The sequence below is a fragment of the Athene cunicularia genome (genome assembly GCF_003259725.1).
Source record: "Athene cunicularia isolate RWA chromosome 3 unlocalized genomic scaffold, athCun1 chr3_part1, whole genome shotgun sequence".
Classification (NCBI taxonomy): domain Eukaryota; kingdom Metazoa; phylum Chordata; class Aves; order Strigiformes; family Strigidae; genus Athene; species Athene cunicularia.
Genome location: NW_020799097.1, coordinates 114,144,079 through 114,155,825, shown reverse-complemented (window position 1 = coordinate 114,155,825; position 11,747 = coordinate 114,144,079). Strand labels below are relative to the sequence as shown.

At 43.1% G+C, this 11,747-nt stretch overlaps 2 protein-coding genes across 4 annotated transcripts in view; one reads left to right on the top strand and one right to left on the bottom strand.

Annotated features, from left to right (window-relative positions):
* MTIF2 (mitochondrial translational initiation factor 2) overlaps positions 1 to 8,451 on the top strand; it is an 11,249-nt gene extending 2,798 nt beyond the window's left edge. For both annotated transcript variants that reach the window (XM_026845177.1, XM_026845178.1), the window contains exons 3-13: positions 66 to 237; positions 691 to 851; positions 1,284 to 1,460; positions 1,995 to 2,134; positions 3,403 to 3,527; positions 4,310 to 4,514; positions 5,382 to 5,634; positions 6,323 to 6,463; positions 7,267 to 7,431; positions 7,643 to 7,783; positions 8,194 to 8,451. In XM_026845177.1, coding sequence (XP_026700978.1) covers positions 66 to 237; positions 691 to 851; positions 1,284 to 1,460; positions 1,995 to 2,134; positions 3,403 to 3,527; positions 4,310 to 4,514; positions 5,382 to 5,634; positions 6,323 to 6,463; positions 7,267 to 7,431; positions 7,643 to 7,783; positions 8,194 to 8,363 — 1,850 coding nt within the window. In that variant the 3' untranslated portion in view covers positions 8,364 to 8,451. The remainder of the gene's footprint in view (positions 1 to 65; positions 238 to 690; positions 852 to 1,283; positions 1,461 to 1,994; positions 2,135 to 3,402; positions 3,528 to 4,309; positions 4,515 to 5,381; positions 5,635 to 6,322; positions 6,464 to 7,266; positions 7,432 to 7,642; positions 7,784 to 8,193) is intronic.
* Positions 8,452 to 9,052: 601 nt separating this feature from the next.
* On the bottom strand, positions 9,053 to 11,190 carry RPS27A (ribosomal protein S27a). 2 transcript variants are annotated; one of them, XM_026845180.1, is made up of 6 exons: positions 11,122 to 11,190; positions 10,974 to 11,035; positions 10,566 to 10,620; positions 10,336 to 10,421; positions 9,527 to 9,658; positions 9,053 to 9,240 (listed from the first exon to the last, which is right to left on the bottom strand). In XM_026845180.1, exons 2-6 carry the CDS (start codon positions 11,019 to 11,021, stop codon positions 9,091 to 9,093), a joined length of 471 nt encoding a protein of 156 aa, XP_026700981.1. In that variant the 5' UTR covers positions 11,022 to 11,035; positions 11,122 to 11,190; the 3' UTR covers positions 9,053 to 9,090. The 2 variants fall into 2 exon arrangements, with proteins under 2 accessions (XP_026700981.1, XP_026700980.1); XM_026845179.1 differs by having other exon boundaries at positions 10,974 to 11,163.
* Between the last annotated feature and the right edge of the window lie 557 nt (positions 11,191 to 11,747).

Genomic DNA, 11,747 nt, shown 5'->3' with positions numbered 1-11,747 from the left:
GTGGGGGTGTTGTCCCACATGTTTTTGTGGATGTAATTGTTAAATGTCTTTTATTTTTTCTACAGATCATATTTATGAAGTGCTGCTGTACACAGACATTGACCTTGATTCAGTAGAACCAGATTCGATTTTGTATGAAGACCATATCAAGCTAATTGTCAAAAAATCAGGCATGAAGTTTAAATCAGCAAAACTGAAAGAGGAAAAAGAAAGAGTAAACACAGATGCTGTGAAAAGGTAAGCTGTGAACTGTTCCTTTAGACTCTGTTTATCCTGTTTGTTTCTGCATGTGTTTTTCATACATGGTATTTTCTTTGTTCTGATGGTATGTTGATAATCTTAAGTCTTAATATTTCAAAGGTGGAGTTCACTATTTTTATTTCTTTGTTTATAAAACTGATTCTTGGATTTTATTTGGTTTAGGTGAGATTTTGCTGTGCCATTTTCTGAAGAAAAGGCGGTTCTCATTTGTTCTGCTGAATTGCTGTGTTAATTGATGCAGCAGTCAGACTGAGCACTAAGAGGGGTAGCTGTGTGGTGTAGCTAGGAGTTGTGATCCCAGGAGGAAGAAGTGAGCCTCACCTCTTCATCACTGAATTCCGGAAAATGGCTCTTTGTTCACCATAGTGGGCACGCATGTCACTCAGAATTGTTTTGACATTTACAAACCATGTTTTGTTTTAATTGTAGGCCTCCTGCAGACCCAGCAGCACTAACCCCACGGCCCCCGGTTGTTACTATCTTGGGCCATGTTGATCATGGGAAAACAACCTTACTTGACAGTCTGAGAAAAACTCAAGTGGCATCCATGGAAGCAGGAGGCATTACACAACACATCGGGGCTTTTCTTGGTATGATTCACGTGTACGTGCTTGTGTATCAAACAGTTTATCCTCCATGTTGCATAGTGGGCTGACTTGCTGCTGGTTCGTTGGGGAAAACTGTTCCAACATAAATAGTTTATATGTAAACAGTGAAAAAGGAAATCATAACTTGGGATAACTGTCATAACTATGTGGATGGAACCTTGAAGTTGATTCTCTGTGCAGTTGAAATTATATTTAGGCTGTTTTGGGTTCTGAAAGATCCCAGGACACTTTTTTTTTTTTTTTTTTTTTTTCCCCCCTCAGGAGTTAAAAGCACTTTTGGCCTCCATACCAACAGTTATCTGTCTGCCTAAAACATGTCTTCATCATGAAAAAAGTTCTCAAAGGAGCAATGCTTGATTTACAATAGGTCAAATAAAGCTGATTTTAAAATGCACTGTATGCATTTGTTCACAGTGCATTTGCCTTCTGGGGAAAAGATAACTTTTCTTGATACTCCTGGACATGCAGCTTTTTCAGCCATGCGAGCAAGAGGTACCCATGTTACTGACATCGTCATCCTGGTTGTGGCAGCAGAAGATGGGGTGATGCAACAAACTGTAGAGTCCATCCAGCATGCTAAAAATGCAGGAGGTACGGGGCTTAATTTGTTCATAGTATGTTTTGAAGGGAATGGCAAGCCCAGGACACAAAGTTAGTATCTGAGGTGTGTCTTACTGTGTGGCTCAAATAATGAGCACTTGGCCAATGTTTATTCACCTCTCAAGAGAAACTCCTCAAACTGGAATCCACAGAACTTGGAAAATAACTGTCATAGTCCCCTTCCTTCTCCCCGTGGAAGGTGCTGGAAGATACACTGTTGCAGTAATATGTGAAGATACTAAAATACTAATATTTTCGCAGGACTTACAGGTTTGTGAGAAAAGCACTCATAAGGGTGTGTGGGAGGGGTGTTTTTGTTCTTTTGGGTTTTTTCCCCTTCCCTACTAGGATAACTCCTCCAGCTTACTCACGGTAGCTCAGATCCCCGTGGCTGTTCAGGAATAGGCACCAAGTGAGAGAATTTGTTCTAAGCAGTCATAACCAGCACTCACCTTCTATTGCAGTTGTGCTAGTAGCAGCAAGATTTGGTTAGGTTGGTGAAGAGTTTGTTTGGTCTCTTTTTAGTTCCTCTTATTCTCGCCATTAATAAATGTGACAAACCTGAAGCTGATCCTGAAAGAGTAAAGAAGGAATTGCTGGCTCACGATGTAGTCTGTGAAGAGTTCGGAGGTGATGTTCAAGCTGTAAATATTTCTGCGCTTAAGGTAAAGTTTTGATGGAAAAAATGGTGTTTGTGAATGTCTAATATGTGGATACAGCTGCATTTTTATTTGGCAGCTGGAAAATAAAATGCTTATTTTCCTGGTATTTGACATCTTATCATGAGCTAAGTGCTGCTGGCTCTCACCAGAAGTACTTGAAACATACTTGTATTTTGAGGCTCAGACCTTCAGTGACCAACAATATCTCATTTTTCTTATGGGAATTTAGTGGATATTTTTCAGGGTAATCCTAATTGGTTTCCTTATATATTTGCTCATTGTATGAAATCAGTGCCAAATCAAGGTGGGTGATAATGCTATGCATGAAGAGAAAAATGCAGACGGGGTGAATAAATAATTTCCTAACACATGCCTAATCACAGGAACATAATTTTATAGTGGTCATACAAGATTTACCATCTTATCCTTCTTTTTCCTATGGGGTCCTGGCCTTCTTCCGGGGAGCTTTGAGAAGCTTCTTGCAGGCATCCACTGCTGTAGCCCCCTCTCCCACTACCCAAAACCCCACCACACAAACCCAGCATGAAACCAAACTAGAATCTGAACTTCAGTTTTGTGGTGGCCAGAGCAACTTTGTCCAAACCAATGCAGCAGTATCTTGGCCTTATTGCTGTCTTTCTAAATGTATCCCAAGTATTTTTCTAAAATTTCAGGCAAGACATTTTGAAGACATGCCCTTACACTTTAAAACAGGCTTACATAAAAATGGCTTCTCCATTCAGCTCTGTAGCACATGTTGTTGTCCTAAATCCTCGAGATCTGGATGCTGCAGCTCATTGTATCTGTTCTCAAAAATCATGTGTAATTAGAACAAAGGGGGGGGAAAAAAACAAAACAGACAAACAGTTTTGTCTCTGATGTTCTGGAGTCTTGACCAGGTGGTAGATGTCCTCAAGTTTCAGTTTGGCTGTTTAAATGTTTTGGGGGTTTTTGCCCTTTTTTTTTAAAAAAAAAAAAAAAAAAAGCATTCCTAACATACTTGTAGCAGAATATGTCAGGATTTTTCTGCATTCTTAACCCGGCTGCTATGAGCAGAGAAGCAAGGCGAGTGTCCTTCCTAATGTTTTGTGCATTCTGGACCAGCTGTGCAGCAGTATGGATAGTTCATTGCTTTAGGGCCATCTTACCTTGAAGGCAAAGGGGTCTGGGCTGTTGGACTCTATTGCATTGTATATTTCAACTTCTGATCTTACTTTAAGTAGGCGCTTCCTTTATTCTACGTATTTTTCCGTATGTATGGTTCTATACAGGGTGAAAACCTGATGGTTTTAGCAGAAGCAACGGTTGCTTTAGCAGAGATGTTAGAACTGAAGGCAGATTCTACAGGTCTGGTAGAGGGGACTGTAATTGAGTCTCGCAAAGACAAAGGTAAAGGGTAAGTACGTAATCTGCTGCTTTTACAACTTTAATTAAACAATTTGCAACTGTTCAGGCGGTTTATACCTCAGTATTCACATTTAACATTGAACTTCTTGTTGTTAAACTGTAACAGTTTCTGTGCAGTGTTTGTAAAAAGCATTGAAATGTTACTCTACAGCATGCAGGCCAGAAAAAGAAGTAATCCGCTGATGGGGCAATATTCGTCCTAAAACTGAAATTAAATCCTGTAAGCACAGGAAGTAGTTTAAAATGCTAGGACATATGTATTTTTAAACACATCCTTAAAAAAGTAGGAACAACGAAGTTAATAGTCATAATGTAATACATGTACAGTTTTTGGTGAATTGTATGTAACATGACATTTTACTCCTTTAAAAATCTTGCTCCTTTTGAAGGTTCTTGTAAACAGGGTGTGTTGTGCCCTCTCTAAAAAGGAACTGAATTCCAGAAAGCTGTTGGAGTTTGCAGGTTTTGGGGTTTTTTTGGAGGGGGGGGGGTGTCACTTAATGTGTGAAATTGTTCTGTTGCTGATTTCACAAATGCCAGTTTTTGTATTGATGTGTAGAAATTAAGAGAGCACAGAACAGGTTCTGGGCTTTTTGCAAGCTACTTGAAAATTTTATTAGGGCTGTAATAAAATGTGTCACAGGAATATTCAGCCTGTGATCAATTACAAGTACCTTCTGCGTTGTGTTTGCTCACCCACACTGACGTGAAAACAGGGAGAAGAGTCAATTTAATCTTTTTCTGTTCTCTTTCTTCTCTGCTTTTCACTAGTCCAGTTACCACAGCCATCGTACAAAGAGGAACTCTGCGGAAGGGCTGTGTTCTGGTTGCAGGGAAGACGTGGGCGAAAGTGCGTTTCATGTTTGATGAGAATGGCAAAGCTGTAGATGCAGCCTCTCCGGGCATCCCAGTGGAAATCATGGGCTGGAAGGATGTCCCTTCGGCGGGTGATGAAATCCTTGAAGTAGAATCTGAGGTACAGAAAGAATGGTTTAATGGAAAATTTACACTGCAGTAAGGTGGGACTGGAGGGAGCTGAGTATAAAATAAGTGATAGCTTTCATTCTAAATCACCTGTGTAGCACAATGAAAGCTGAAGGCCAAGAATGGGTATTAAGAGCTGAGCTAGGTGTGGTGTAAGGGGAACAAGGATTTGCATTTTGCCTCTTTATTTTCCACTGCCCCCATTTCTCTCCAGCCAGACTGTTCTCTCCTCATCCCTGTGCATCCACATTAACCTCCTCTTCAATCCCACAAAGCAAGCAGGCTGTCTGTGGAGGTGAAGATGAGTCACCTCTGGTTCATGGTTTTGCTTCTGGTGGTCATCCTGCCTTGCTCCATGCTGGCTTTGCAGTGACTGTGGTCCTGAAGGGCTCCTGATGGGGTCATCTGTGATATGTTCTAACGTGTTCCCTTTCTAAAGGCACAGAGGCTTTTCTGGTTTATATGATCCCACTATCACCTTACCCGGGGAACAATCCAGTAATTAATGGTATCAGTGTTTCAATTTTAGAATGACAGAACTAGTTTCTGAGAAAATAAGCATAAAATACAGCTTGCAATAGGTGTTGTGAGAGCTGGACAAATACCACATGGAAGAGTTGAACAGTGACTTACTCTCTTCTGCAGTGCAGACATAGTGTAAAAATGGGCCTTGAGTCATGCTGTAGTCCAGGGAGGAAGCTGTTGTGCTCGTTCTCTGCCATGCTTGCAGCAAAACCTGTTGTTACATGTGAGAGGAAATGAGTGAGCCTGTAGAGGAGATGCAAAGAGATGAAGTTGCATTAATGTGGAGTTTTCCAAAGCAGCGTTTTAAAGATAATATTTCTGTCATCCTGCCCAGCAAAGGGCCCATGAAGTTATGGCGTGGAGAACCTATGCTGAACAACAGGAGAGGATGAAAAGGGACATGGAAGTTATTGAAGCAAAGCAAAAGGAACACAGGATGGAATATGAGAAGAAGCAACAGAACCTAGCCCATCTGACCTGGAGACAGAGGAAGGCAGTGCTCTACAAGTCCAACAAGCACCTCATGTTTTCAAGGCCTAAAGAGAGAACAGAGATGGACAAGAATGTGTTGTCGATAGTTGTGAAAGGTGCTGTCCTGTTCTCTTTACTGCTCTGTCGTTTTTCTGCTTCTCCAGTGTTCAGTCTGAAGCATAGCTCTGAACTGTTACCATAAGTTTAAAACTGAACGGATTCTTGAACTTCTCTCAGTAGGAGGAGGGGCATCAGAAAACATCCAGTAGTCAGAAGGATGTGATTGCTGCAGGGCTGGAGCAACAGGAAAATTGGAGCCCAATCCCTGTACCCCTTTTACTTCTGAGTAAAATATAAAATATATATATATATATATATATATATATATAAAAAAAAAAATTAAAAAATTTTAAAAGTACATGTTTAAAAAACCCAACAAGCTCTATGAGCAGCAGTACTGGATCAACAAAATGAAGGACAAGAATAATTCTAGATTAGTTCAAGTGGGACAGGAGGAACTTGGTTTGACCTCACCTTTAGTGATAATCTAAGCAGTGATGGTAGTAGTGAAAAACTGCAGACTTGGCAGCAGCTGTGGAGCCTCTGCTCCTATGGTATCAATTCAGGTCATTGTTGGCATTGATAGACTTGTTAGAGGTGTTTTAACAGACTACTGAAAATAGTGAGAATAGTAGTTGTCAAAAGACTTCATGTGGCACGGCATGGAGTTGTCACCCCCTTAGTTATGCTTCAGTGTTTGTCTGATGTACACCAAGTCAGCAGGACTTGTGTTTCTCCACACAGGTGATGTGGATGGCTCTGTGGAAACTGTTCTGAACATTCTGGACAGCTACGATGCTGACCATGAATGTAAACTGGACATCATTCATTTTGGAATGGGAGACATCAGTGAAACAGATATAAATCTTGCTGAAGCATTCAATGGTGAGTTTGTTCTTAAAAAACAGTTTACAACTAGTACAAACTATTGAAATGGGTGGGCTTATTTGGGTTTTGTTTCTCAATAGTAATTAGCAGCGTCAACAAGTTAAAGCTGTATCTGTCTTAAAAATCTTTAATATCAAACAGAGCAGGCAGGGAAGGCTATAAATCACATGCCAGTGGAAGGACTCGTGATAAGCCCTTGCCAGTAGTTGAACCGTTAAGGTTAAACTCTTCACTCAGGTTGCTTTATGATGCTCAAACAGGGCAAAGCTTGAGAAGGAGGTTACAAAAGAAATTCCTTTTGCTCAGGGAGGTAACTGGAAAGACTGTGGCAGTAGCTGTTCATGCTGGTACCCTGCAATTCTTGTAGAGGTGGGGTCCTTGGACCTGCTGTACTCCACAGTTGGATGAGAATGAGTTCACTTTCACCTTTACTGGGACAGCCACGCTGCTTTTCCAGCCCCAGAAGGGAAGGTCCTTGTCCCTTTTATGTAAGCTCTGCTGAGCTGTGTTTAAAACTTCGTGTCTGCTTTGGTACCTCCCATTCTGTCATTGGGAAACTTTCTGCAAGAGTTTTTTTTGAGCCACTTATTTTGATACAAAAGTTCATGGCAGTCAATGTGCACCAGTGGCAGAAAGAAATGGTCCCTCTTTGAAAGGGTAACAGCAGTAAAATTCTGTTTCTTGTTTTGCTGACTGCCAGCTGCAAGTTGAACACGAAAGTATAGACACAGCACACGTTTCCACTTACCCTTTTGAGTGACGTCTTATAGTCACCACTTGCCCATTGTTTTATTTACCAGGTGTTGTATTTGGATTCTGTGTGAAAGCCAATCAAAGCATTGAACAACTGGCTGCTAAAAAGGGAATAAAAATTAAACTTCACAATATAATCTACAAACTTATTGAAGACTTGAAAGATGAGCTAAATAGCAGACTACCCCCATCTGTGGAGGAGAACACAATAGGTGAGTTTTGACTGACTTGTTAAAAAGCTTTGCTTCGCCATGTGGCCTACAGTTTATTCTCCTGTAAAATGTTCCTACTTAACAAATGCTTTATATTCCTCTGTAGCTGCTTTTGTTTTAAGCTTGACACAGGGAAGAGTGTAGCTTGCTTCTACTTATTGCCAGTTTGTTACTCTTGTGTACTTCATACACCTTTACTTTTTTCTTTTAGGGGAAGCTTCTGTTCTGGACATCTTCTCTGTCACTGTAGGAAAAAACAAAATTCCAGTAGCTGGATGCAGAGTACAGAAGGGGCTGCTAGACAAAAAAATGAAATTCAAGTTAATCCGTAAGGGGGATGTTATTTGGAAAGGTAAGTAATTGCCACAGAAAGGTATCTGCATTCAGTATTGTACACTGCTCGTTCCCAGTGAGGTTAGTGCAACAGGCACAGAGCTGTTTCTTAGGGCAGTCCCCAATGCTGCTTGGGATGGAGTTGCTCCAACTACAGAAAAGCTGCCCAGTGCCTCTGCAGTGCCTCTGCACTGCTCTCCAGACCTTGTCCTACCCTGCCCTCCTCTGACAGGAAAGCACTAGCAGCACAGGATTTACCTGCTGAGATGTCTGACTTTCATTATCTGCAAGTGTTCATAATCCCTACGTTTTCTTGCTTTCATTTTGTAATTACAAGGCAAAACACGAATTCTGTAAGGACAAACCAGAAAACTTCCATGCTTTTAAGGTTAGCAGGCTCGCTTGCTTTGACACAGTTTCTCTCTGTAGGATCTTTATCGTCGCTGAAGCATCATAAAGATGATGTCCAGGTAATAAAAGTGGGTATGGATTGCGGATTGAGTTTGGATGAGTATCTAGAATTCAATATTGGTGATGGAATTATCTGTTACGAAGAAAAAGAAGTTCAACAGACAACTTCCTGGGATCCAGGATTTTAAAATACGTTTGAATACATTTACACTCGAGAACATGTATTATTCCTGACTGCCCTTCAACTCTTAACATTAAATGGACTTTCAGAGACAAGTTTCTTTGTATCTACTGTTTCTGTAACAAGGTTCTGCTTTTAAATCTTGTTTAACAACCAGATTCCCTCACTGGAAAACAGGATATACTAAAGCAACTAATTGCAAGCACTTCCAAGGGTGTAAAACCATCATGGTTTAAATGTTACTGATGACCATCTTTTGGTTCCAAAAAAGCTGAGCCATCTCTTTTCTCCCTCTCTGTGCTGCTCTGTAGTTCACTGGGATGCGGTTTGCGTTTTGTTGGGACTCTGCTCCCCTTCTCTCTAGCACTGCCCCACATGTAGGCATGACTGCAGCTCTCTTCCTCTCGTTTTTCCAGATTAGGACTGCTGTACTGTCTGCTTCTCTTTGGTTTAGAGACCAGTTGTAAGGTTAACTAGTGGTGTGGGGTTTTTTTTTATTTCCTCTGCCATTGCTACCCTTATCTCCTTTGAAGGAGACTTAACTAACCATTCTTTTAAAGAGAAAGTTACTGCTTCAGTTCTACAGCCAAAGTATTTCATCCTAGTTGGCAGTCAGCAATCCAAAGTTTCACAGATTTTTCTTGCTTAGCATCAGAGATGAAACACAGTGCCCCAGAAAGTAGAAATAAATACTTAAACAGTACAGAACTTCAGATTTTTATTGTCTAGTACATTTACTTGTCTTCTGGTTTATTGAAGCAGTAGGTCAGACAGCACTTGCCGCAGTAGTGTCTGTCGAAGTGACTAGCCATGAAGACTCCAGCTCCACACTCCTCAGAGGGGCACTCCCGGCGCAGGCGACTGATCTTGCCGTTCTCATCCACCTGGGAAAGCCAAAGACAGAACATCTCACATATATACCCGCCACATTTTAGCACTGATGATCGCTTCAACAAAAAAAAAACAACTCCAAGTCATTTTTTTTGATAGATAGTACATCAAAATTCTTGAAGCAGCTGCCCAGCCACAACAGTTTCCCTTTGATTTAACAGGGGGGATGTTTGCAATTAGAATACACCAGGTTGCATGCAGGCTGGTTAAGAGGCTTCATGTCCTACCTGGTGAGAGCTAAGTTTTCATTGAGTTTCTCCTAGAGTTAATTCTACCCACCTTGTAGTACTTAAGCACTGCAAGCTTAACCTTCTTTCTCTTATGCTTGTTCTTCTTAGGAGTAGTGTAAGACTTCTTCTTTCTTTTCTTGGCACCACCACGAAGTCTCAGCACAAGGTGAAGAGTTGATTCCTATTTGTAAAGCACATGAAAGAGACTCTAAATGCTTTCTCAAGACAAAAGTAGCAGTTAAGCAGGCTTTTCCTTTTATCTACAGAAAGTAGATCTCAAGTGCCAGGTAATAAGCAAAGCTCTAAAAGGATTATTTGCCATTAATGTGTAAACACATGGGCTCCAGTGAACTGGGGGCTGCTGTACCCCCAACCCCATAAGGTTCAATTACTATAACATCTGTTGTGACTATATCTCGCTGGTCTAACGGCACTCGCAGAATAGTTCCATGATTAACTAAGCCAAACTGAGGGCTATTAGTTGCTCCTCCTTTCTAGTGGCACTGGCCTGCTGTCAGGTTCAGCTGGCAGAAGTGAGCAGAATTTTTCATGTTATCCCCCTAAAGCAGCTCACCACAGCGTGCCACAGGCCAGGACTGACAGAATGGCAGCACTAGAAGTGGAAACGGTGAGAAATGTTTTATTCTGACTTGCAAATAGACACTGAGCTGCAACAACTGTCAGTTCTAGGCCTAACATCAGTACTTGCCTAGTCAGAAGTGCTATCCAACCCTAAATCAATTGATTTGGTTGAATCCATTTGAAAGATTTCTTAGGCTGAGCAGCAACCAAGGTTGGTCTGCTCGAGTAGTGCCAGCTATTTGGTACTATAACATTCCGTTCAGCCTTTCAACTCACTTTTTGAATATTGTAGTCAGACAGCGTGCGTCCATCTTCTAGCTGCTTACCAGCAAAAATCAGCCGCTGCTGGTCAGGAGGAATGCCTAATGATGACATAAATCGAGATTAAATGAGGAATGTGAACTATGACATTCTAGAGTAAAGTAAGAGGCTACTGCAGACAAATCACATCTGCGTTAAGATGTACATCAATCCAACAGGGAGGACTAAGTGCATATTGAACTTACCCTCCTTATCCTGGATCTTAGTTTTTACATTTTCTATAGTATCAGAAGGCTCAACCTATTATGAAACAAAACAACGAGTAAAAACACGCTCTGCGTTTTAATTAGCCCAAGAGAAGCACAAAAACCACGAGGAGCTTCCGCCGCACCACGGATGCTGTCACTGCCATTTCGGCCCGGGCAGCTCGGGGCAGGCCTGGCCTTTTTCGTTGCATCCTGATATTTCGGTGCACCAGAAGGTACCGGTCGGCGCTTTTTTTTTTGCTGTATCCCGACATTTCGGGGCCCCAGAAGGCACCGGTTGGTCTGGAATGGTTGAGGAGGGGGATGCGCGGCCCTGCCGCCGCTCGGAGCCGGGCTGCAACCGCGTCGCGCCTGAGGCAGCATGGGGAGGGGGCCGCGGCGGCTCACCTCGAGGGTGATGGTTTTCCCCGTGAGGGTCTTCACGAAGATCTGCATGGCGAGGCCGGCACCTGCGGGGGAGAGGCGGTGAGGGGCACTTGGAGCCGGGGGACAGAAGGGAAGCGGCCACGCGTACGGCCGCGCCGGCAAGACTCACCCGCGCCCTGCTCGCGGAATGGCGGCCGCCTGAAAGGGTGTCGCGCCGCCCCTGCACGGGGTTTCTACCCGCGGCGGCTGAGGGGCGGGACTACGGCTCCCGGCTCCCCCCGCCGGCGGCCGCCGCGCTGCGGCCTGTCGGGAGTCGTAGTCCCGGCCCGGGGGTTGGGCGGGAACGCAGTAGCGGCCGCTCCCACAATGCACTGCTGCCGCTCCCACAATGCACTGCGGCTGCCCTCAGGGAGGCCGCACCTCAGCCCGCCCTCACGACTGGGGGAGGGTTCCTCCGTCCACCTTAGGCGCCGGAGCGACCCTCCCCTGTCTGCTGTTGCTTTGGGAATGGCGTTTCTTGTGGTTGCGTTTCCGTAGGGCTGCGCTGAAATAGCAGAAATGGATGTTCTCCCCACGGGACAGGTCTGTGGGGGGCTGTTGAAGCAACGGCCCACCCTCTGGGTCTTCAGGGCAAATTTTTTTCAGATTGAGAAAACCCATAAATAGGAATAGAGGAGGAGTGAGAGTCATATCGGTTCGGAAAGTGCTTGTTAGGCGGTTTTTCACCTAAAAATTGAATGAAGGAAGGCTTAAAGCACAATGAAGATTTGCTTAAATACGTGAATATCAGCTGTT

Bases quoted from the DNA above. Each gene is read 5' to 3' on its own strand.
- RPS27A (XM_026845180.1), bottom strand. From the start codon at position 11,021: ATGCAGATCTTCGTGAAGACCCTCACGGGGAAAACCATCACCCTCGAG. The intron at 10,422-10,565 runs GTAAGTTCAATA...TGTCATCATTAG, and splicing joins TAAGATCCAGGATAAGGAGG to GCATTCCTCCTGACCAGCAG. The intron at 9,659-10,335 runs GTGAGTTGAAAG...CTTTACAAATAG, and splicing joins CTGACTACAATATTCAAAAA to GAATCAACTCTTCACCTTGT.